The following is a 24,260-nucleotide window of genomic DNA, read 5'->3' as shown; positions in this document are numbered from 1 at the left end:
TCATACATTTCGGACTTGTTCATGAACTTTATACATGAACAATGACTTATTCATTTACAGTGGTCATGCATGATGTTCAAAACTCATTCTTATTTGATGTTCATGACATACGCATAGGACTTGTTCATGGACTTTATATATGAACAATGACTTATTCATTTACAGTGTTCATGCATGATGTTCATGACGCATTCTTATTTGATGTTCATGACATACGTATAGGACTTGTTCATGAACTTTGTTCATACATATTGTACATGAATAATTACTTGTTCATGTTATTCAGGACATATTCGTAGGACATATTCATATAAATGAACATCTACAACATCTAGAAATAAATGGATAAATAATTACAATCCACGTGCATACATTTGATTAATATAAACATACAATTTTCAAAAACATATATACTTGTTCATGTCTAACATACTTGTTGACAAAGAGAGAAGGTAAAGAGACGTGAGAAGATGAAATTAAAAATTAGGGAGATATTCAACGCAATTATTAAGGGATTCAGTTATATCATTATTAATGATGCGTTATATCACATTACTAATATACCCTCATTCACTCAAAACACACAAGAATATACTAAAATTGAACATAAATTATTTTGGTAAATTTTTAATGTTATCCGTTAGATTAAGACTAATCTAGGGTGTATAATGGTTCTTAGGTGTCACTAAATACATAGGCTCTCACTTGATACTAACCCTATATATATATATATATATGTATGTATGTATTATGTTGTTATTAATTTGGTATATAAAATGGTTTTGCTGATTATATTTTTCATTTATGAAATGAAAAATATGACATTTCAATTTACAGAAAATATTTGAACATATCTATCTAAAGTCCCTTTTTCGTATGTGTCTGTCACACCCCTAAAGGCTAGTACGTAGCCGCCAAACACATATGAGACGCACACACATGCACACATAAATGAAACTTAATTAAATCGAAGTTTGTATTAAATTTATTTCATTGTTGAGCTATAATATGTACATGCCTTGCTTAAATTAAAAGTATCAAAGCTATAGGAGAGGGCTACTTTAAGTATCAGAGCTATAGGTGAGAGCTACAGTATAAACACTTGTTAATATATAAAATAAAAATTAATTGAAAATGTATGAATTTTATATAAAATACGTATGAATTCATTGTGTAAATATATGAATTACGAAAAATAATTTTTTTATTACCTATTGGATTTGAACTTGGGATCATGAATTCATTCAATAAGGTGATGAATTAAATGATCTAAGGGCTTAAAATAGTTCTTATTTTATATTTTAAAACGTATTTTTATTTAAGTTCATCCCCAAAGCTATATTATTAAACATATATGTATACAGACTGAATTTTAAAATAAACGATATATATGGATATTGTACAGAATGTCTTGTATAAGGACCACCATATTATCAATGTCACAAGCATCGTATCGCTTCCCAAAAACCTCAATTCCATGGCAAACAAGGGTTTGCCCCGCCGCCGCTCTTCTCCGCCGCTTCTCCATTTGCAAGTCCACAGCGACAACATCACCAACTTCACCTCTCGTCATCAATGGGACCGGCGCTCTGCAGCTTCAAACAATGGTATGTATATGTGTTTTTCATTTCATATCAAACAAGTGGGTCTAATATACTGCACCAACATCTCATACTACATCTACAATATAACGTGAAAGAAAATTAAAAATCTACTTATCTTTGCTTATGAAGGTTTGCGACAATTTTGAATTTTACGTACATATAGAATAATTATGAATTATCATTAGGGAAGGTGATGGGTCTTTGAGTCAGTCCAGATACTTTTTTTTCGGATTCAGACCTTCCACAATAAGGACTCGATGAATTTGGGCCAAAATTCCAGATATAGATCCATGAATCCATTTATTTTAAAATATGTACTCCCTCCGTCTCATTATAAGTGACACAAAGCTTTTGGGCATATGAATTAAGGAGAATGTATAAAATGGTTAAAGATTCAAGTATTATTATTATTTTTTTTATGGAACATGTATAACGGGACAACCCAAAATAGAAAACTTGTCACTTCTAGTAAAACGAATGGAGTAGTATTTTTATTTTTATATCATAAATCCTAGTATCGAGTCTATTTATTGATTTTTCACATTCAAAAATATCTATTTTCTCGTCTCACGAGCATCTTTAGTTTCCATAAGTAAAATTTGGTGTAATTGTGAATTTCTTGTTAATGAAGGTGATTTGAAAATACAATATATAGAAAATAATGCATGCACAATGATAGAAGAAAATATTATTCACTCAGTCCCAATAATCTTGGCTTGTATTCTTTTTTGGGTTATCTCAATAATATTGTCATGTTTCTATTTTGGGACATAATTAGTCTCTAATTAAAACCCACTAAACATGTGGGCCACCACATTTACTAAAAAGTCAAATAACTTTAATAAGTGAAACAACTTTAATAAAGAATCATTAACTTATAATTACTTTTTTTTAAAAATATGTGGGCCACTACCTTTACTCCACTAATTTAACTCTTCTTAATATCCGCGCCCAAAAGAAATAGGTCAAGATTAATGGGACAGGGGAAGTAACAAACTTTGTTGCGATTTATCATTTTCATAAAAATAAAATGTGAATATTTCTAGGAGGGAAGCAAGAGGAGAGAATTTTTGGTAGAGAAGAGTGCAGAAAAATTGCGGACAAGCAAAGAGAAACTCAAACTTATCGACCACATCCAACGACTAGGAATCGACTACTACTTTGAAGATATGATCGACGCCATACTACAGCTCGAGTGCTTCGCTTTCTCCCCTCAAGAAGACCTCTTCACCACGGCTCTGCGATTCCGTCTGCTCCGCCAAGCTGGCTTCCATATAACCACGGGTACGTACCTAAAGATTATTAAAATATTTTAAGTATACGTTTACTTTACATGATTGAGAATTTTTATTTTCAAGAAAATGATTTCTCCAATCTCACCATTTTAATGGGATGTAAATTAGATAAAATTAGCTGACATGATATAAATAATAAAAACTAGTACATTAGCCCGTGCGGTGCACGACGAACATAGTTTTGCATCAAAATTAAACGATGTAGTGTGTGTATCGGTTAAGCAATTAGTGGTTAATGTCTAAAACTGAAGGTCATGGGGCTCGAGCTCCATGTGGCGTGACCTTTAAATTTCTTTATTTAATCATGTTAATTTATAAAAAATAAATAAATTAAATGATGTATCAAATAAATAAAAAATAAATATTAAATATAGTTAGAATATAAGTAAATGTAAATTATTTTTTCTTAAAAAATAAAATAATCTACATCAATTACCCAGTAAAGATCCTTAATTTTATTTTATAATTTTGAAAACTATCGTTTTTAATTTTCCTTCTATTTGATGGAAAACTTTTTTTTCTTCCCTAAAATTAAAGAATAAACACATAATTCAAATTAAAAGAAACAAATAAATAATAAAAAAAGAGTTTTCACATCACAATATATATTTTTAAAACATGAGCTAATCATGCATAAAATTATTTTTTCTAAGTTAGCTCATTACCTTGTCATCTTATTAGAAAAACTTCAATTGATAAGTAGGAAAATAAATTATATTATTAGAATTTATTAGAATACTAATAAAAGAGTTGAATAATTATTTGATACCAAATCAAATATCTTGCATTTATCTTTAATTTAAGATATATATAGAATATTTTTTATAAATAAAATTTAATTTTTTTTAAAAATCATCAAAATATGAAAAAGAGAATATGAGAGAGAGAGAGAGAGAGAGAGAGCGATTATAAAAAATTGAAGAATGCCTATGATGAAAGAGAGGAGAGAGGAGAGAGAAAATATATGAGATTTGTTGAGTTTTATAAATATCCTTTGATTAATTCTTTAATTACAATTTTGCCACAAACTATGTTTTCATATAATAAATATAATAGATAATATAAATGCATTACCAATCTAGAAATCTACATAAGTTTTGATCAACAAAAGTAATCTATATATAAGTTGATCAATACCAGTACAATCGTATAAAAAATTTAAGCACACAGCGAAAAAATATCAAAATATTTTAAAATAAAAACATTAGATATAATCAAATAATCAATCAATCTAAAGAAATTCAAATTCAACCGAATACATATAATCTTAAAACGTAATCTTGATGTCAAATCTTACTAACTTATACATTTCAGTAAGATATTTTATATAAACTAAGGAGCTTTATAGTTCACAATACATTTTTTTCGACTGCATATGTAATGTATAAATGCAAAAACATAAATTGATAGAATATTTCAGCGAAAGTTTTGTATTCATATACCAATTTCTTAGATAATATTAACATTCTACTACTACATAATACAATTAAAAAATTCTTTCGAAGAATCATGAAATTAAATTAGAACTCAAGCACCCAAATAATAAACGTAATAAGTATATAAATTGAATTATCATCAAACTAACACAGAACAATCACAACAATAGTATTTGAACAAATCTAGGAAGAGATATAGTATTTGAACATATAGCGAGGTAATTCTGAGTAAATTGAACTCTGGATGATTTACCATTTTTTAAGAACGGGAATTAGGGAAACCTTCTGTTCATTACATTCGCCATGAATAGTTGAAGTTTCTTGAACTAAAACTCTGACTACGGCCGCGGCCATGGAGCTGTCTGGAAAATTGTGAAAGAATATTTTCGACCAAAATGGGAGTTGGCTAGGAAAATGGGGACTTTTTTTTTTTTTTTTTTTTTTTGATCGGGCAAAGTTATGTTAGATGTTAGTAATTAGTTCCCCACATCCACTCCAAGAACCACCTTATCTCTCCATTCACCAAAATCCACCTTATATCTCCAAACTCCAAATTCGCTCCCAAGAGGGATCGAACCCGGGCTAGGAAAATGGGGACTGATGGAAGAATATATTTTGTTAAATAATTCATACATGAGCAGTTGTTATAATTGATATGAGTGTGAAATAACCGATTGCATAAAAATCGAAATTTTCTCGAAAGTGATTGTCCACTTTGTGTAACTGCATATTCAGAAAATGGCGCCAAAATATTGTTGTGAAAACTGTGTTTTCATATAATACATAGATTATTGGGATATTTCAAAGTTTCAATCTTTTTTTTTTCTTTTCGACTCGTTTCGACCATTCAAAAATATCATATTAAGGCACACTTTCAAACCAATTAAGATGCTTGTGGGACTCGAACACATGACCTTGTGCATTCAAGGCATACTTTCAAACTAACTGAGCTAGATTCTCAATTGATCCAAAGTTTCAATCAATCTAAGTAAAAAAAAGATTAACCTTACAATTTTTATCTATCAATGCTAATCCTCAAAACTAAGCGCCCCCGAATACAATCTTAATCATAACATTTTTCCCCTTCAGATGTATTGTTGAAGTTCAAGGGCAAAGACGGAAAGTTTGAAGAATCCTTGAGTGAGGGCATGGAAGGGTTAGTGAGCTTGTATGAAGCAGCAAATATGGGGGCTCAAGGAGAAAAGATATTGGATGAGGCTATGGAGTTCGCGGTGCCTCGCCTCCAAGCCCTAGAGGTGCCCAGGCATTTGAGGATGGGTAGGTTGGAAGCGAGACGATTCATCGACGAGTATGGGAAGCAAAGTGAGCATGATAGAGACCTTTTGGAGCTAGCAATTTTGGAGTATAACCATGTCCAGGCTCAACACCAAGCTGAACTAACTGAAATTACAAGGTATGTATGCATCTATTATACCAATTTTAATTTCCGTTCTTTACATTCAATTTTTTTTTTAATTAAGACAAATGCACGGTGCATCTTGCAGTGTGCATGCCTCTTAAAGTATGTTGTATTTATGTAGGAAATTCACCAATTATTATTATTATTATTATTATTATTATTATTATTATTATTATTATTATTATTATTATTATTATTATTATTATTATTATTATTATCATTATTATTATTGTTATTATTATTATTATTATTATTATTATTATTATTATTATTATTATTTATCCCTAATTTTTTCCACCAAAATTTGTCAAATGTGCATTGATTTCTAACACGACACTGTTAATTATAACTGGTTGGAAGCAAGTTAAGTAATAATGTGACATTGCTGATAATTTTAAAAATGTTTGTAATTGTCAAAAATTAATTGGTCAAGTAGTTAAAAGCTATGTTGAAATGAATATTTATATTAATTTGATAGGTGGTGGAAGCAGCTGGGATTGGTGGATAAGTTAGGTTTTGGACGAGATAGACCGTTGGAGTGTTTTTTGTGGACGGTAGGGCTTCTCCCTCACCCTAAATACTCTACTTGCCGAATAGAATCAGCCAAAACTATCGCTATTCTCTTAGTCATCGATGATATTTTCGACACCTACGGCAAAATGGATCACCTAATCCTCTTCACCAATGCAATTCAAAGGTTTTAATACTGGTTTCGAACCTTTTTTTAAAAAATTAATGTGATAACAAATAATTAATTAATGACATTAATTGTTTAATATCCTTAGATGGGATCTTGAAGCAATGGAGACACTCCCTGAGTACATGAAAATATGCTACATGGCATTGTATAACACAATCAATGAGATTTGCTACACGGTGCTCAAGGACACGGGACGAACTGTCCTTCCGTACCTCAAAGCTGCGGTATAATTAATAAAATAAAATACGAAATTGAATCATTAATTAGTTTGTGAACCAAGTTCATTAATTGATTAAACTAATTGTATTGTGATTTTCTTGTAGTGGATAGACATGATTGAAGGTTTCATGGTGGAGGCAAAGTGGTTCAATGGCGGGAATGAAGGAACCATATTTTGACATATGATTCACGTGCCCGTGATCCATTTCGGATATCAAACGAATACATACAAAAACCATGTGCCTATAGCAAGAGGATAGAATCTTACTTGCAAATCCGGCAATGATCGACTCCAGTGTTGATCTTCCAACTTGTTCCCACGGCAAGACTTGACGTTGGGTGGCAACGATCTTCAAGTCCTCTCCTTTTCCTAGGGAAAAGCGCCGCCTCAGTTTCTGTGTTCTCACAGATTTCTCTCTATTTTACCTCACGTAATGTCACAAGTGAATTAGAATTAGGGCTGTACCTATTATTTATACTGGGTATTAAAACCCTAAATAATAAGCCCATAATCTAATTAAACTAAAACAAAGCCCAAAGGCTTAAGTGAGAAATAGATGGACGGACGCCCCATATGGAGTTAAGCCTTTATTGGGCCAAGCGGGGATCTACTAGCTTGAATAAAGTTTGGCCTCCCAGTGCTCGATTTTCCTATTCAGCCCAGAATAAAATCGAGACACAAGTATTAATTTATTCCACTAGAAAATTAATACTGAATTACCTCTTTATTCTTTAGGTGAGTCGGGGCTAGTATTAGACTTAATTAATCCCCGTGTTTAAGATATCCAATATCCATTAATTAATTAATTCCTCTGACGATCAATTAATTAATTAATTAGTCGTTTAATTATAAACGACATCTCGAGTGCTACCACTTAAACTTATTATCGTATCGGAACTAATTCCACCTGCAGGGTTTAATACGATAAACTTATTAAGTTCCTCGAGAGGATATTATCATCCTGTTATTAGCAGGACACGGTTCCTTATTGCAATATAATCGCATGTCGAATAATAATTGCTATCACCCAAAATATCGAGTATATTGAGCTTCAAGAGAACTCTCACCCATGATAAATCAAAGCAATAGTCAATATATTATTTACACCGATTAATCCAACTAAGGTTAAGATTATTTAAGTCGCCGAGATCTTGATTCTTAATTAGTCAGAATATAAGAATTCATCTCACTGTGATCCTGTTCAATACACGAAGGTACTAGCATAAATAAATAGCCAAGACAAACTATTTATCCATTTATGCTACAATCTAAACCAGCAACTCGTCCATAGTTGCCTCGATTGTGAACTCAATTTATATCTCAACTTTTTCCGATTATATGATCTTCTGTGATCTACAACACACCATATAATCTATAGTATGAGATAAATTGGACTATAATAGGATTATGCAATAACAATATTTCAGATAGAAGAATCACAGTGAACTAAGGAATCAATGTATACAAGCATAAAGTCTTGCTTTCAGTATACAACCCTTCAATTCTCCCACTTATACTAAAGCAAACTTTTAGTATACAATGTGACTGAAAAACTGATAATATCCTCTAGCTATTACAAAATCTCCCACTTATACTAAAGTTTAATTTAGTATAGGGAGGCCACGAACTCCAAGGCCTTCAACATGCTTGTTGAACACCGCACCAGGAAGACTCTTCGTGAAGGGATCAGCCAGATTATCAACTCCCGCAATATGCATCAAAGCTACATCACCATGCTTGACCACAGACCGAATGTAATGATACTTGCCATCAATGTGTTTCATGGATTGATGACATCTTGAATCCTTGCTATTCGCAATAGCCGCCTCGTTATCACAATAAATTGTGATGCACTTCGGCAAACTAGGAATCACATCAATCTCAGTTAGGAAGTTCCTGAGCCATACAGCCTCTTTAGCAGCTTCACAAGCAGCTACATACTCGGCTTCCATGGTAGATAGTGAATTGCATTTCTGCTTTACACTTCTCCACACAATGGCTCCACCCCCAAACTTAAACACATAGCCAGTAGTAGACCGCCTCTTATCCTTATCACCTTGATAATCGGCGTCTACATACCCTACCGGTGTCAGATCATCAGACTGGTAAACTAGCGCATACTCCTTAGTCCGTTTAAGGTACTTGAGTATGTGCTTTACAGCAGTCCAATGAGCTTGACCTGGATTCGCCTGATATCTTGCTGCAATGCCTACGGCAAAACAAATATCAGGCCTAGTACACTGCATCGCATACATGAGACTTCCCACAGCCGAGGCATAGGGAATTATCTTCATGCTCGCTATCTCCTCAGGCGTTGTGGGACACATTGCCTTAGATAGTGGAACACCATGTCTGAAAGGTAGAAAACCTTTCTTGGCATTCTGCATGCTGAACCGCGCCAAAACAGTGTCAATGTAGGATGTTTGAGACAAACTCAACATTCTCTTAGATCGGTCACGACCAATCTTTATTCCGAGAATATATGCTGCCTCTCCCAAATCCTTCATTTGAAACTGTTGGGATAACCACTCCTTAATGCCAGACAATACATTCACATTATCGCTAATGAGAAGTATGTCGTCCACATAGAGTATAAGGAATACCAGACTCCCATCGATACAGACCCTATAAACGCAACTATCGTTGACACACTGCTCAAAACCATAAGTTTTGACCACGTCATCGAAACGTTTGTTCCAGGATCGTGAAGCTTGCTTAAGCCCATAAATGGACTTCTTGAGCTTCCACACTAGATGCTCCTCACCTTCCTTGATGAACCCCTCTGGTTGTAGCATATAGATGTCTCTATCTTCCTCAAGATACCCATTCAAGAATGCGGTCTTGACATCCATTTGCCACACCTCTAGGTTCATATGGGCAGCCATGGCCAAGAGAGCTCGAATAGACTTAAGCATGGCTACTGGCGAAAAAGTTTCCTCATAATCGATACCAGGTCGTTGAGTATAACCCTTCGCCACTAGTCTCGCTTTGAAGGCCGTAACCTTCCCGTCCGGTCCTCTCTTGCGTTTGTATACCCATTTGCAACCAATGGCCTCACGACCAACAGGTAGCAAACATTTCTCGTATACATCCATGGCAGTTATGGATTCATATTCAGAAACCATACATGCTTCCCATTCAAGAGCATCTGGATCTGCTAGTGCTTCTGAGTAAGTCCAGGGATCTTCTTCGACAAGCCCATCATCAACTGAATCCGTAGATTCATTGACAAACGCATATCGATTGGGCGGTTTGCCCTTTGATGCCCTCTCACTACGACGTGGCACTATTGCAGATTCAGTATCGACAGCTTGTGCATTTTCTGATGAGACCTGTGGTACTACATCTTGCACAATTGGCTGAGTTGGTTGACTTGTCGTGCCAATGTCTTTGACCTCACCGAGGACGATTTCGCTCCTACTTTTATGGTTATTTACATAGTCCTCTTCCAAGAATCTTGCGTTAGTGCTAATAACGACTTTCTGATCCTTAGGACAATAAAAGTAACCACCTTTGGTTCCTCTAGGATATCCTATGAACAGCTTTACTTCAGTTCTAGGGCTCAACTTATCGGCATCCTTGTTCAGCACGTGTGCTGGACTGCCCCAAACCCGGATGTGGTTAAGAGAAGGCTTGCGCCCTGACCACAGCTCGGACGGGGTTTTTGCAACCGACTTAGAAGGCACTAAGTTTAGAATGTAACCAGCTGTTTCTAAGGCATATCCCCAGAACGAAATAGGTAAAGTAGCGAAACTCATCATCGAACGAACCATTTCTAGAAGAGTCCTATTTCTTCTCTCTGCTACACCATTCTGTTGGGGTGTACCCGGTGTAGTCAACTGAGATGTAATCCCAGATTCTAACAAGTATGCTCTAAACTCGTTACTGAGGTATTCGCCACCGCGGTCAGATCGCAGTGACTTGATACTTTTACCATGTCGCTTCTCTACTTCCGCCTTGAATGTTTGAAACTTGTCAAAACATTCAGACTTGTAGCGCAACAAGTAAATGTATCCGTACCTTGAGTAATCGTCAATGAAAGTGACAAAATACTCGTACCCTCCACGAGCTTGAGTGGACATGGGTCCACACAAGTCAGAATGAACCAGTTCCAACACTTCTTTGGCCCTATACCCCTTGGCCTTGAAAGGCCGAGTCGTCATCTTTCCCTCTATGCAGGATTCGCAGACTGGGATTGGTTCTACTTGGAGAGACTCCAAGATACCATCGGAAACCAGTCTTTGGATCCTCCTTAGATTGATGTGACCCAATCTTAGGTGCCAAAGAAGAGTTTGGTTGTCTTGAGAAGAAGCCTTTCTCTTCTTTTGGTTTGTAGTCAAAGTATAAGCAGATGAAGAATAATCGAATGGACATGAAAAAGTATAAAGAGAATCAGCCGCACTTCTAAATAAAACTTGACCATCTTTGATGAATACTGCACTGTCTTCTAAAAGAACAGAATATCCATACTTTCGTAATTGAATGGTAGAAATCAAGTTTTTCCGAAAACCCGGAACATAGAGTACATCTCTCAAAACTAAAACATGTCCATCAATAAATAAATTCACATCTCCAATTGAAACAACAGGTAAGCTTGCTTCATTTCCCATGGAGAGTGCCAGCTCGCCTCCACTAAGCTCCCTTGTCCGCAGGAACCCCTGCAAGGTGTAACAAACATGGTCAGTTGCACCCGAGTCAACAACCCATTGATGGGAAGATCTCGAAACTGAATATGTTTCTGTTACAAGAGCAGTAGAAATACCTTGAGCTTTCTTCATCATGGGACAGTCAGACTTCCAATGTCCTACTTGTTGACACTTGAAGCATTTCCCTTTCCCCTTTGGCTTGCCAACGCCTCCGGTCGGGCCTAGCTTCTTCTTGCTCCCACCTTTTGCTTGGCCTTTCTTGCCATTGGGCCCTTTCTTCTTCCTACCTTTCGGTGGAAAACTGGGTCCTGTGGCAGTGGCCAAAGCCTGTGGACTCTTTCCCATGACCCCCTCGGCCGCAACCAACTCATTAAGCAGTTCATTTAGAGTGAACTTTTTCTTGCCCATTACGGCATTGAGTCGGAAGTTTTCGTAGGATTTGGGCAGAGTGTGGAGAACCATGTCTACCTTAGTAGCATCCTCGATTCCTCCACCGAGCACGTCCAGCTCATTGAAATGATTAATCATTCCAAGCACGTGCTCGCGCACAGACGAACCTTCCGTCATCTTTGAAGACATGAGTTTCCTCATGAGTTCAAAACGGACTGATCAGTCCGATTCCCCAAAGAGCTCCTCGAGGTTCCTCATAATTGCAGCCGCAGTCTCGAACGACTGATGTTGCAGCTGCAACGCAGAAGACATAGTGGTCATAATATAAGCTTTCGCCATATTATTCGCCCTATGCCACCGCTTATGGGCCTCCCTTTGCTCTTCGGAAGACCGAGTAGTAAGGTTCGCGAGAGCGGGAGTAGTAAGCACAAACTTATACTCCTCCGCGTCTAGGACAAATCCCAGATTGCGCTTCCATTCCGAAAAATTCGGACCAGTAAGCGGCTTAGCAGATAAAACATTCAAAAGCGGGGTAACAGTCATATCTGGAATATAAACAAACAAGCGCACATTAGAAAACACGTCATTGCATAAAGATTCGTAACAATAATATTGTAACCTTTTGATAAAACAATATTATTGAAACCTCCGTTAGCCCAATCGAATTACACGCAAGCCACGTTCGTGTGGACGTTTACGCGCTCTTCGTTTGACCAGACACCCAGTCTTTGATCTCATTCCATTGCCAACTTATCCTTATGACAAAATGGGACCAATAAACGGACCTTGACTAGACCACGCAATTTCAAGAAGGGACTCCGTTGGGGAGTTGTACTTGAAATAAACGCCTAAGCTATGACCACAGTTTAGTCAACTTTATGACTATCTTTTATTTTAACCCCTCCTAGAATAATCCATGAAAGACTAACCCGTGCAAGCCACGTTCGTGTGGACGTTTACACGAGAAGCTCCCACTATTCTCAAGGTTAAAATAATTAATTTTAATCCTTTCCAGAATAACTCGCAGAAATTAATACATGCAAGTCACGATAGTGTGAACGTTTACATGCAAAACTCCCACTTATTCACAAGATTAAAATATTTTTAATTTAGAAGTTTAACCGACAAAAGCTGCAAATTAATAACGAGTGCAAGCCACGTTCGTGTGGACGTTTACACCAATTATTAATTTACTTTGTCTTAAACCAACTGTGGAGGTCTATATCAATTTTATTTAAAAAATTGAATTATCCGCTTAGTCTTTTACTTCAAAAGGTTTACAGGTTAAATCACGTTGACACGGAAAACCTAAGCATGCATTTCTAGAACACATGTAATAAAACATGCTCGCTTGAAATTAAAACGTGCTTAGTGAAAACGTGATTGAACCTAGCATGATATTCTATGCGCATTTAAATTCACATAAATCAAATAAAATCATGCTCAAAACACCTTAACGGTGATAAAATCCACGGCATGCTAAGAACAATAAAAAAAAATCTTCGCGGCCCATTCGTGGAATCCCATTTCTAATCTATTACAATAAAAGAAAAGAAATAAATCCAAAACAGCCACAAAAAAAATGGCTGGAAAAGCTCTCCAGCCCAGCACTTGGGCCCAAAACCGCGGTCAAACCCAGACCCGCAGTCAACAGGCCCGAAACCGCAGCCCAAAAAAAAAAAAACTGCCAGACCCGCACAGTAGGTCCAGACCCGGTCAAGAAGGGTTTTCAGCCCAATTCTCATTTTTCAGTTTCTGCGCCTAGGGTTTCGCGCCGCTCTGCGGCGCTGCACATCTTCTCCCCCACCGCGCTACACAACCGTCGGGCAGTCCAGCACACGCCGAAATCAGGCGCCGTCGTCAGCCATCGCTGCTGCTCCGGTGAGCCTCCACCCGACACCAGCGTTGCAGCGCCGCGACTTCCCTCTGTCGCCGCACCCTCCGTCTGCACGCTCTGGCAGTCGAGCCAGTAAGGAACGCCGGAGCGCCCCCAACCGCAGACGCCGAGAACGATTCAGCCATCGCTGCAGATCACGCCACCACCGCCGCGACTCATGGCACCGCCAATTTCGTTGCACGTCGTCGAGCAGGTAGGGGTTGCCGGAGCAACCCCAACCCTCGACGCCGTTGAGCAGATCTGGCAGCGACTGAGATGCGATTCCAGACGGCCTAATGCGCGTCCAGCGCGGTGGTGCTCGCCGGAGGTGCGGTGACACTTGCTGGAATCCGGTGCCGGGCTCCCGCTGGTCGCCCGGAGGACAGTCAACATATGCAAACAGCCCCATTCTTCATCGTCGATCCATTTTGCATTTTTCCAGATTACAGATTACATCCGAACAACAACAATTACAACTGAAATTCTAATCTAACCACGAATTTTCTCGTGGTGGAAAAAACAATTACAACGTCAAACCGACGTATCCCACGAATCAACAAGCCATGAAGAACAACAGCAGAAAAAACAAAAAAAACTTAATGGTTTTACTATTCGTTTATCCGACAGAGCCGAAATTCTGGAACCTGGCTCTGATACCAATTGAAGGAACCATATTTTGACATATGATTCACGTGCCCGTGATCCATTTCGGATATCAAACGAATACATACAAAAACCATGTGCCTATAGCAAGAGGATAGAATCTTACTTGCAAATCCGGCAATGATCGACTCCAGTGTTGATCTTCCAACTTGTTCCCACGGCAAGACTTGACGTTGGGTGGCAACGATCTTCAAGTCCTCTCCTTTTCCTAGGGAAAAGCGCCGCCTCAGTTTCTGTGTTCTCACAGATTTCTCTCTATTTTACCTCACGTAATGTCACAAGTGAATTAGAATTAGGGCTGTACCTATTATTTATACTGGGTATTAAAACCCTAAATAATAAGCCCATAATCTAATTAAACTAAAACAAAGCCCAAAGGCTTAAGTGAGAAATAGATGGACGGACGCCCCATATGGAGTTAAGCCTTTATTGGGCCAAGCGGGGATCTACTAGCTTGAATAAAGTTTGGCCTCCCAGTGCTCGATTTTCCTATTCAGCCCAGAATAAAATCGAGACACAAGTATTAATTTATTCCACTAGAAAATTAATACTGAATTACCTCTTTATTCTTTAGGTGAGTCGGGGCTAGTATTAGACTTAATTAATCCCCGTGTTTAAGATATCCAATATCCATTAATTAATTAATTCCTCTGACGATCAATTAATTAATTAATTAGTCGTTTAATTATAAACGACATCTCGAGTGCTACCACTTAAACTTATTATCGTATCGGAACTAATTCCACCTGCAGGGTTTAATACGATAAACTTATTAAGTTCCTCGAGAGGATATTATCATCCTGTTATTAGCAGGACACGGTTCCTTATTGCAATATAATCGCATGTCGAATAATAATTGCTATCACCCAAAATATCGAGTATATTGAGCTTCAAGAGAACTCTCACCCATGATAAATCAAAGCAATAGTCAATATATTATTTACACCGATTAATCCAACTAAGGTTAAGATTATTTAAGTCGCCGAGATCTTGATTCTTAATTAGTCAGAATATAAGAATTCATCTCACTGTGATCCTGTTCAATACACGAAGGTACTAGCATAAATAAATAGCCAAGACAAACTATTTATCCATTTATGCTACAATCTAAACCAGCAACTCGTCCATAGTTGCCTCGATTGTGAACTCAATTTATATCTCAACTTTTTCCGATTATATGATCTTCTGTGATCTACAACACACCATATAATCTATAGTATGAGATAAATTGGACTATAATAGGATTATGCAATAACAATATTTCAGATAGAAGAATCACAGTGAACTAAGGAATCAATGTATACAAGCATAAAGTCTTGCTTTCAGTATACAACCCTTCAGGGAATGCACCAAACTTGGAAGAATACATAGAGAATGGGGTATCGACAGCGGGAGCGTACATGGCTTTGGTGCACCTATTCTTTCTAATAGGAGAAGGTGTCACCGACCAAAATGCCTCACTTTTGAGGCAGAAACCCTATCCCAAGCTCTTCTCCACCGCCGGCCGGATCCTTCGCCTATGGGATGATCTTGGAACCGCCAAGGTACAAATATTACATATATAATGGCGGAATCATAAAATTATTGGGATCTCTACTTTTTTAAAGATTTGCTCTTGATATGCTCTTAAGAGCATCCGTATTGGAGAGCCACGATGCGCTCTTGAAATTGATCCCCACCATTTAAAAGCTCATCCTCCATAGTGGGAAAGCCTTCACCTTGGCTCTTAATTTTTTTTAATTATTTTATCTTTATTTTTAATGTTGTTTTCAATTAATCTTAACATAAATGTAATAACATAAATTTCATTAATATTAAAATTTAATATTAAATTAATTAAAAAAGGAAATAATTAAAAAAATATTTCAATAATTTTTATTTCTATTTTATCCTTATTTTAAATTCATTTGTAGATTAAAAAATAATTAAAAAGTGAAATGAAAAATTAGAATTAAAACTATTTGATAGTTACATTAAGTTGATATCGTATTGAATTCCACATTGAAAAATGAGGACTCTCAACAATGTGTAGTACATTATAAATAGTAAAACTACATTAAGTTGATATTGTATTAAATCACACATTGAAAAATGTAGAATTCTCTAAAATGTGTAGCACACTATAAATATTGAAGCTACATTAATTTAATATTGTATTGAATCTCACATTGTAAAATGTAGGATTCTCTAGAATGTATAGTACACTATAAATAGTGAAGCTACATTAAGTTGATATTATATAGAATCCCACATTTTTTAAAAATGTAGGATTCTTTACAATGTGTGGTACACTATAAATAGTGAAGATACATTTAGTTATAATAAAATTTAAAATTTTAAGCGATTTTTATAGAAAAAAAAATCGATTGAAATTAGTACTCGGGGGTCCCATAAAAACATGCATTGTTTCCATTTTTTGTCTGCCTCCTAAAAACATGCATAGTCAATTTATAAAAACATCACAATCAATGTGGGACCCTTTCTCCATTCACACTAAACTTTACAAGATTTCTTAAAACCTGTGTCATCTCATACTATGCAATATTTTATGGGATAGATGAAATATTTTTTTATTTTATTTAAAGGGTGTTGCAATGCCCGCGCTCTTCCAAAATGTCATCCACACCGAACGCGGTGAAGTGAGCCCGGAGTGCACCGGCTCCCGAGCCCCCCACTACGGATGCTATTTGCATTCGATCAAATGATTTGACTATTTGCATTCAATTATAATTTATAACTTGAGCTTTTAGTGAATTTCAATTTGTAGCCTTAATTTTGATTTATTGTTTGTATAACCTAAAATTTGAAAAATTATTTAATTTTACCACAATTACACCAAAATTACGACAGTAGCTGAGGGTAGGGGCTAAAAAATAGTGTTTTTATGTTATGTTTTGATCTAAAATTTATAAATAAGGGGTTCTAGATCCAATGCAATATAGTGTAAGGGCCAATTTTTTAGTATTAATAGTTGTTTATTTTAATTTTTTGGGTTATTTGCGTGTAAATACACGAACTTTCATTACTTTTTGATTTTTCCCATGAATTTATTTATTTAAATATAAATATATGAACTTAGTGTTCGTCTGATTTTTCCCACGACTAGCAATTCTGATCAAATTATAATTGACTTGGCTTCTACGTGGCATATTATTGTCTACGTGGCGTACATGTGTCAATTTTTAATTTAAGTTATTTTCATGTAAATACACGAACTTTCAACATTTTCTAGTTTTTTCCACGAGCTTTATACTCTTCTGAGTTTTCTCACAAATTTCATTTTCCTCATATTTCTCAATTAGTTTGTGTGGTAATATTGGTTATGGTTAATATGTTATAATTCAAATTTTTTATTGTATCAAGAAATTGAAAAGCTTTAATATAATATTTGGATCCAAAAATTCTATCATGGCATATTTCTCAACGAGTTTGTACTCAATTAATTATGGTTAAATATTAATTTAATTTTTTTTATTGTGTCGAGAAATTGAAAAACTTTAAAAACTTTACTACTATGATATTTGTATCCAAAAATTCTACCATTGAGTGAGAAATATGAGGAAAATGAATTTTGTGGGAAAAATAAGAAAAAATATGAAGTTCCACGATGAATTAAGACCATTGGCCGGTCATTCCACGATGGCAGTTCCGACGGACACTCCAGCATTAATTTTGGGAAAATAAGTTTCATGGGAAAAATCAGACGAGCACAAAGTTCATGTATTTATATTCAAAAAATAAAGTTCATGGAAAAAAATTAGAAAATGCTAAAAGTTCGTGTATTTACATGCAAATAATCCTAATTTTTATATATATTGAGGACCCATTTAATAGTAATAAAAATGTATAAATATTTCATACATTAAAACTGAACATGCATTTGCATTGTTGAATGATAGGAGGAGGAAGAGCGTGGCGATCTGGCGTCGAGCATACATTTATTTATGAAGGAGAAGAAGGTGTCGACGGTGGAAGAGGCGAGAAGTTGCATTTTGGATGAGATATTCCAACTATGGAAGGATCTCAACGGAGAGCTCATTTCCAACAATAACGCCTTGCCATTATCTATCACCAAAGTCGCACTTAACATGGCACGAGCTTCCCAAGTCATCTACAACCATCAACAACACACTTATTCTTCAAGCGTCGATAATTATGTGGAAGCCCTCTTCTTCACTCCTCTTCCTACATCTTAATTAAAAATTTTAAAGTACATGGCCAGTATAATATTATGAGATATGTATGCTTGTTGTTTTATGAATAGTATAAGCTACAAAAACAATTAGCAACATTTAATTCGATATTGTTTTGTAACTATTTATTCATTTCAAGAAATATAATAAAAGATCACTAGTCTGTACTATTAGAATGACAGGATGGAATCATGCTTTTCATATTTATCCCAATTTAATGAACGGTTTATATTTTATCAGAAAATACTTTCAAGGTGCGTTCTCTTTGGTTGTAAATTTATCATGAGAAAAGGAAGGATAAATAAAATTTCACCCTTTAAATCCTTCCTTTCTTTTCTCACATTTCATACTTGACCATTACCCATTCCTCATATACACTACAAATGAGAGATAATATTATCACACCATTTTTGGAGGGATAATATTATCCCTCCTTTGTAGTGGCTCGTTTGGTTTTGTGTATGGGATTAGTCAGGATAATTTTTATCAGGATAAATAGCGTGGAGTAGTTGGTATTACTAATACAGATTGTGCGTTTGATATTGTGTCTAATTACTCCCAATTTTTGTTTGGTACTGTTAGCAAAGAACCCTAGATTCGAAGCAACTACGAAAAAGAAGAAGACACACAATGCGCGATATACGTGGTTCGGCAAAATGCCTACGTCCACGGAGGGTGAGATGATATCTTTATTCCTTTGCCGGAAACTATCGCCGGAGTTACAGCACTTCACACACCAATCTCAAGAAACGCAGCAAGAGATTTAGAAGTACAAAACTCACGCTACAAAACTGTCTCTCTCTCAGCTAATCTCGCGTACAAGGATGAAGAAAAAGATTAGTTACTCTCAAAACTGCAAAAACAGAGCTTAAACAACTTAACTAACTACCAGCTCCAAAACGGCGTCGTCAGATGTTTAAGTTGCAACGGCACTTTCCCAAATTGCAGATAAGTCCTTGAGCAATAAAGATGTTCAAAAAATGAACCCCAGAAATATCCAATCTTTGCAGTCACTAATTTCCACAATCTCCACCTTGACCAAAAGATTAACTAGGAATAAAGAGAACACACCTTCCCCTCAAAGCTGCCCCATTACAGGGCATCCACGACCTCAGATCTTACTGCAAGAAGCAAGGCCAACCAACCTAACACAGTGCTGAATCTTGCTAGTTGGAAGAGCCTTTGTGAGCATATCAGCAGGGTTGTCTTCTGTCCCTACCTTCTTCGCTTGCACCAGACCTTTGTTCACGATATCCTTAATGAAATGATACCAAACGTCGATATGCTTTGATCTTTCATGAAATGCACTGTACTTGACAAGATGCAACGCACTTTGGCTATCACAATAGATACCAACACATCTTTGAATGACTCCAAAATCCTTTAGAATTCCGTTCAACCATAATGACTCCTTAACCGCGTCAGTTAAAGCCATATATTCAGCCTCAGTAGTGGAGAGAGCAACAACAGTTTGCAGGCTGGACTCCTTAACCGCGTCAGTTAAAGCCATATATTCAGCCTCAGTAGTGGAGAGAGCAACAACACTTTGCAGGCTGGACTTCCATGATACAACTGACCCATATAGGAGGAATATATATCCTGTTTGAGACCTTCTATTGTCTATATTTTCCGCATAATCAGAGTCCACATAACCCTTCAATACATCATTCTTCAGATTTTCTTGTTTCTCAAACAGAATTTCATATTCAGATGTACCATTCAAATATCTAAGAATCCACTTTAAAGCTTCCCAATGATCATGTCCTGGATTTGCCATGTATCTACTCACCACACCGATGGCATGAGCTAAATCCGGTCTAGTACAAACCATTGTGTACATGACACTTCCAATGGCATTTGCATATGGAACTGTTTCCATTTTAGCCTTCTCCTGGTCAGATTTAGGCCTTTGCTCTTCATTCAACTTGAATTGAAGGCCCAATGGTACATTTACTGTCTTGGCTTCATGCATCTTGAATCTTCTCACCACTTTCTGAACATAATCGTGTTGCAGCAGCCATAACTTTCCATTCTTTCTATCTCTTTGTATGTCCATGCCCAAGATTCTTCTTGCATCTCCAAGTTGTTTCATCTCAAAGGTTGTTTCAAGATCTCTTTTCAGCAGCTGTATTTCTTTCTTACTTTTGCTTGCCACCAACATATCATCAACATACAAAAGAAGAAAAGAAATAATGTCCTTTCCAGCATGCTTAACATAAACACAGTTGTCATGATTTGATCTTGAATACCCTATATTTTTCACGTGCTTATCAAACTTTAAGTACCATTGTCTACTAGATTGTTTAAGACCATACAAACTTTTCTTCAAGAGGCAAACTTTATCCTTATTTTCAGGTAGAATAAAACCTTCCGGTTGTTCCATGTATATAGTCTCAATTAAATCACCATGCAAGAAGGCAGTCTTAATGTCTAGTTGATCTAATTCTAAATCAAATTGAGGAACCAAAGCAAGTAAAATTCTGATTGAAGCATGCTTAACAACAGGAGAGAATACCTCATTGTAATCGATTCCCTCATTTTGAGTGTATCCTTTTGCCACTAACCTGGCTTTGAACCTCAGTATCTCAGTGATCATCATCTCAATCTTCTTCTTGAAGATCCATTTACATCCAATGGTTTTTTTGTTGAGAGGCCTCTGTACAAGAATCCAGGTAGCATTTTTGATAAGAGACTGAATCTCTTCAGTCATGGCCAGAACCCAATTTTCTTTTTCAGGGCTGTTGATTGCCTCCTTGTATGTTCTGGGCTCTGAATTGATGGTATCAGATGCAGCAATAAGAGCATAGGCTATAAGATTATCATCCATGTATCTTATAGGAGGTTGAATAATTCTTCTTGGTCTATCTCTTGCTAGTTGATAATCAGCAAGTGTTTTATCTTCTGGAGAGGCTCCACCTTCACTGATATCTCCTTCATCTACTAGCCCTTATGGTGAGTTTTCATTTTTGTTAATGTTCTCCACCTCCACTTGATCTTGTTGGTCATCCCCGGGATCTGAAAATTCTGATTGCTTCCCATTTTCTGATATCAGATAAGGCATTTTCAACTCATTGAACTCAACATCCCTGCTTATTATAACCTTCTTATCACCAGGTTCAATACACCATAACCTGTATCCTTTGGTTTCTTCAGGATAGCCTAGCAACACACATCTTTTGGCTCTAGCTTTCAGCTTATCCTGTTTTACAACAGCATAGGCTAAGCATCCAAATGGTCTTAGATACTTATAGTTAACCTTTCTGCCATTCCATCTCTGCTCTGGAATCTCATACCCTAATGCTGCAAAAGGGGATCTGTTGATTAGATAGGCAGCTGTTACAGCTGCTTCACCCCAGAAAACTTTGGCCATTCCTGATGACAGCAACATGCACCTGATCCTTTCCAGCAGGGTTCTATTCATCCTTTCTATGACCCCATTCTGTTGGGGGTTAGCAGGTACAGTGGTGTGTCTTTTCAGCCCCTTTTCTGCACAGTAATCTTTGAATTCATTGGAGAGAAACTCCAATCCATTGTCTGTTCTAAGACATTTAACCTTAGATTCCTTTTCAACCTCAACAGCGTGGCACCATAATTTGAACTTTACAAAAGTTTCATCTTTTGACTTAAGGATATAAACCCATAACTTCCTGGTGTAATCATCAATTATTGATAGGAAATATCTTCCACCTCCCATACTGGAAGTTCTGCTGGGCCCCCATAAGTCAGCATGGACATATTCGAGTGGAGCCTTTGATAGGTTCTTACCTACTGGAAAAGGTTTCTTTTTACCCTTTCCCAAGATGCATTATTCACAACTCTCTAGTTTGACTGGTTCACTTTGGTTGATAACTCCATTTCTAGCCAGATAATTCATCCCACTTTCACTGAGATGCCCAAGTCTTGCATGCCACATCATGCAATCCACTCCAGATGCAACTGCCGACTCTCCCAGCAAAGTATGTCCATTCAGATGATACAGCCCATTTCTTCTAGTGCCTTTGAGTAATACTGTATCTCCTTTCATAACAAATATAGAACCAGAAATTGAGTTGAAATTGAAACCTTTCTTCTCAAGAATCCCCAAGGAAATGAGGTTCCTTTTTATATCTGGGATGTACATGACCTCTGTCAGAGTTCTTGTTCCTCCATCATCCAATTTGAGTTTAACATCACCAATCCATCTTACTGTACATGAGTGGTCATTTCCTAACACCACAGTTCCCATTATTGATTCCTTCAAGTTGATGAACCAATCTTTGTGAGGTGTCATATGGAATGAACACCCAGAGTCAAGAATCCAAGACTCTGCTGCTGAGGGTCTCATAATATTGAGTACCTCATGAGCTTCAGTCTCTTCAGCAATATCCACAGAATCAGCTGACTTCTCCCCTTGTTGCTGCTGCTGCTTCTTTTTCCAGGAATAACAATTCTTTTTCAAGTGACCTGGTTTCTTGCAAAAGAAACATTTTCTTTCATCAGCTTCCTGATCCTTTCCCTTTTGTGATGGCGCTTTCATGTTCTGATTTCCATTCTTCTTGAATTTTGGTGGTTTTCCCTTCTTTATGTTCAGACTTTCAGATTGGATTGATGATTTTACATTTCCAGATTTATACATCTCGTTTGCCTTGAGAGCTCCCACCACATCTTCAAGTGTAATCTTATTTTCCCGGCCAAACAGTATAACATTTTTTAGGTGCTCGTAAGATTTGGGCAAGGCATTCAATAGGAGAATAGCCTTGTCCTCATCCTCCATGTTTCCATCCACACTTTCTAGTTCATCTAATGATTTTTGAAAATCATCTAGCTTCTCATCCAGATCTTTGTCATCCTGAATCTTGAACTGGTAAAGGTGTTGTTTGACATACAACCTGTTCGCCATGGATTTCCCCATATAGAGTGCATTTAATTTGTTCCACACCTTTAGCGCCGTATCTTCTTTAGATACTTCGCGCAGAACTCGATCACTAAGACACAGAATAATGGCACTGTGAGCTCTCTGGTCGATTTCCTCACGACTCATCTTTGCTCCTTTTTCAGCTTCATCCTTTGGCTTCAAATCGCCATGGCTCTCTTTCAGAGCATCTCCGAGCCCTTGTTGAATCAGCAACGCCCTCATCTTAATCTTCCACAATGAGAAGTCATTCTTCCCATTGAATTTCTCAGCCTCGAATCGAGTGGAAACCATTGTTGTGTGTTCGGTTCCCACAGACGGCGCCAGATGTTAGCAAAGAACCCTAGATTCGAAGCAACTACGAAAAAGAAGAAGACACACAACGCGCGATATACGTGGTTCGGCAAAATGCCTACGTCCACGGAGGGTGAGATGATATCTTTATTCATTTTCCGGAAACTATCGCCGGAGTTACAGCACTTCACACACCAATCTCAAGAAACGCAGCAAGAGATTTAGAAGTACAAAACTCACGCTACAAAACTGTCTCTCTCTCAGCTAATCTCGCGTACAAGAATGAAGAAAAAGATTAGTTACGCTCAAAACTGCAAAAACAGAGCTTAAACAACTTAACTAACTACCAGCTCCAAAACGGCGTCGTCAGATGTTTAAGTTGCAACGGCACTTTCCCAAATTGCAGATAAGTCCTTGAGCAATAGAGATGTTCAAAAAATGAACCCCAGAAATATCCAATCTTTGCAGTCACTAATTTCCACAGGTACTCATATTAGCATGCTGGATTAACCTAAAAAATGACAAAATTGTCCTTCGCAAATTTGAGAAATTCCCAGCGTGTCCTCTTAATTTTCGATCCCACCCCATTATCACTCTCAATACCCCATTTCAGAAAATAACTCCCGCCCACC

The 24,260-nt window shown here is 36.8% G+C and overlaps 1 protein-coding gene across 2 annotated transcripts; it reads left to right on the top strand.

The window, feature by feature from the left end:
- The first annotated feature begins 1,416 nt into the window (after nucleotides 1-1,416).
- On the top strand, nucleotides 1,417-18,622 carry LOC131006577 (R-linalool synthase, chloroplastic-like). Of its 2 annotated transcripts, none has more exons than XM_057933722.1 (8): nucleotides 1,417-1,607; nucleotides 2,651-2,888; nucleotides 5,425-5,749; nucleotides 6,234-6,452; nucleotides 6,541-6,679; nucleotides 6,779-6,836; nucleotides 15,598-15,794; nucleotides 18,150-18,622. In XM_057933722.1, the coding sequence occupies exons 1-8, from the start codon at nucleotides 1,437-1,439 to the stop codon at nucleotides 18,444-18,446; spliced, it is 1,644 nt and encodes a 547-aa protein (XP_057789705.1). In that variant the 5' UTR covers nucleotides 1,417-1,436; the 3' UTR covers nucleotides 18,447-18,622. The 2 variants fall into 2 exon arrangements, with proteins under 2 accessions (XP_057789705.1, XP_057789706.1); XM_057933723.1 differs by lacking the exon at nucleotides 18,150-18,622 and adding an exon at nucleotides 16,836-17,025.
- The last annotated feature ends 5,638 nt before the right edge of the window (nucleotides 18,623-24,260 follow it).

The sequence above is a fragment of the Salvia miltiorrhiza genome, chromosome 1 (assembly GCF_028751815.1).
Source record: "Salvia miltiorrhiza cultivar Shanhuang (shh) chromosome 1, IMPLAD_Smil_shh, whole genome shotgun sequence".
In the NCBI taxonomy this organism is placed as follows: Eukaryota; Viridiplantae; Streptophyta; class Magnoliopsida; order Lamiales; family Lamiaceae; genus Salvia; species Salvia miltiorrhiza.
The sequence above is the reverse complement of the archived record's forward strand: the minus strand, read 5'-3'. Positions and strand labels throughout refer to the sequence as shown.

Bases quoted from the DNA above. Each gene is read 5' to 3' on its own strand.
- LOC131006577 (XM_057933722.1), top strand. From the start codon at position 1,437: ATGTCACAAGCATCGTATCGCTTCCCAAAAACCTCAATTCCATGGCAA. The intron at 2,889-5,424 runs GTACGTACCTAA...TTTCCCCTTCAG, and splicing joins TGGCTTCCATATAACCACGG to ATGTATTGTTGAAGTTCAAG. The intron at 15,795-18,149 runs GTACAAATATTA...GTTGAATGATAG, and splicing joins ATGATCTTGGAACCGCCAAG to GAGGAGGAAGAGCGTGGCGA.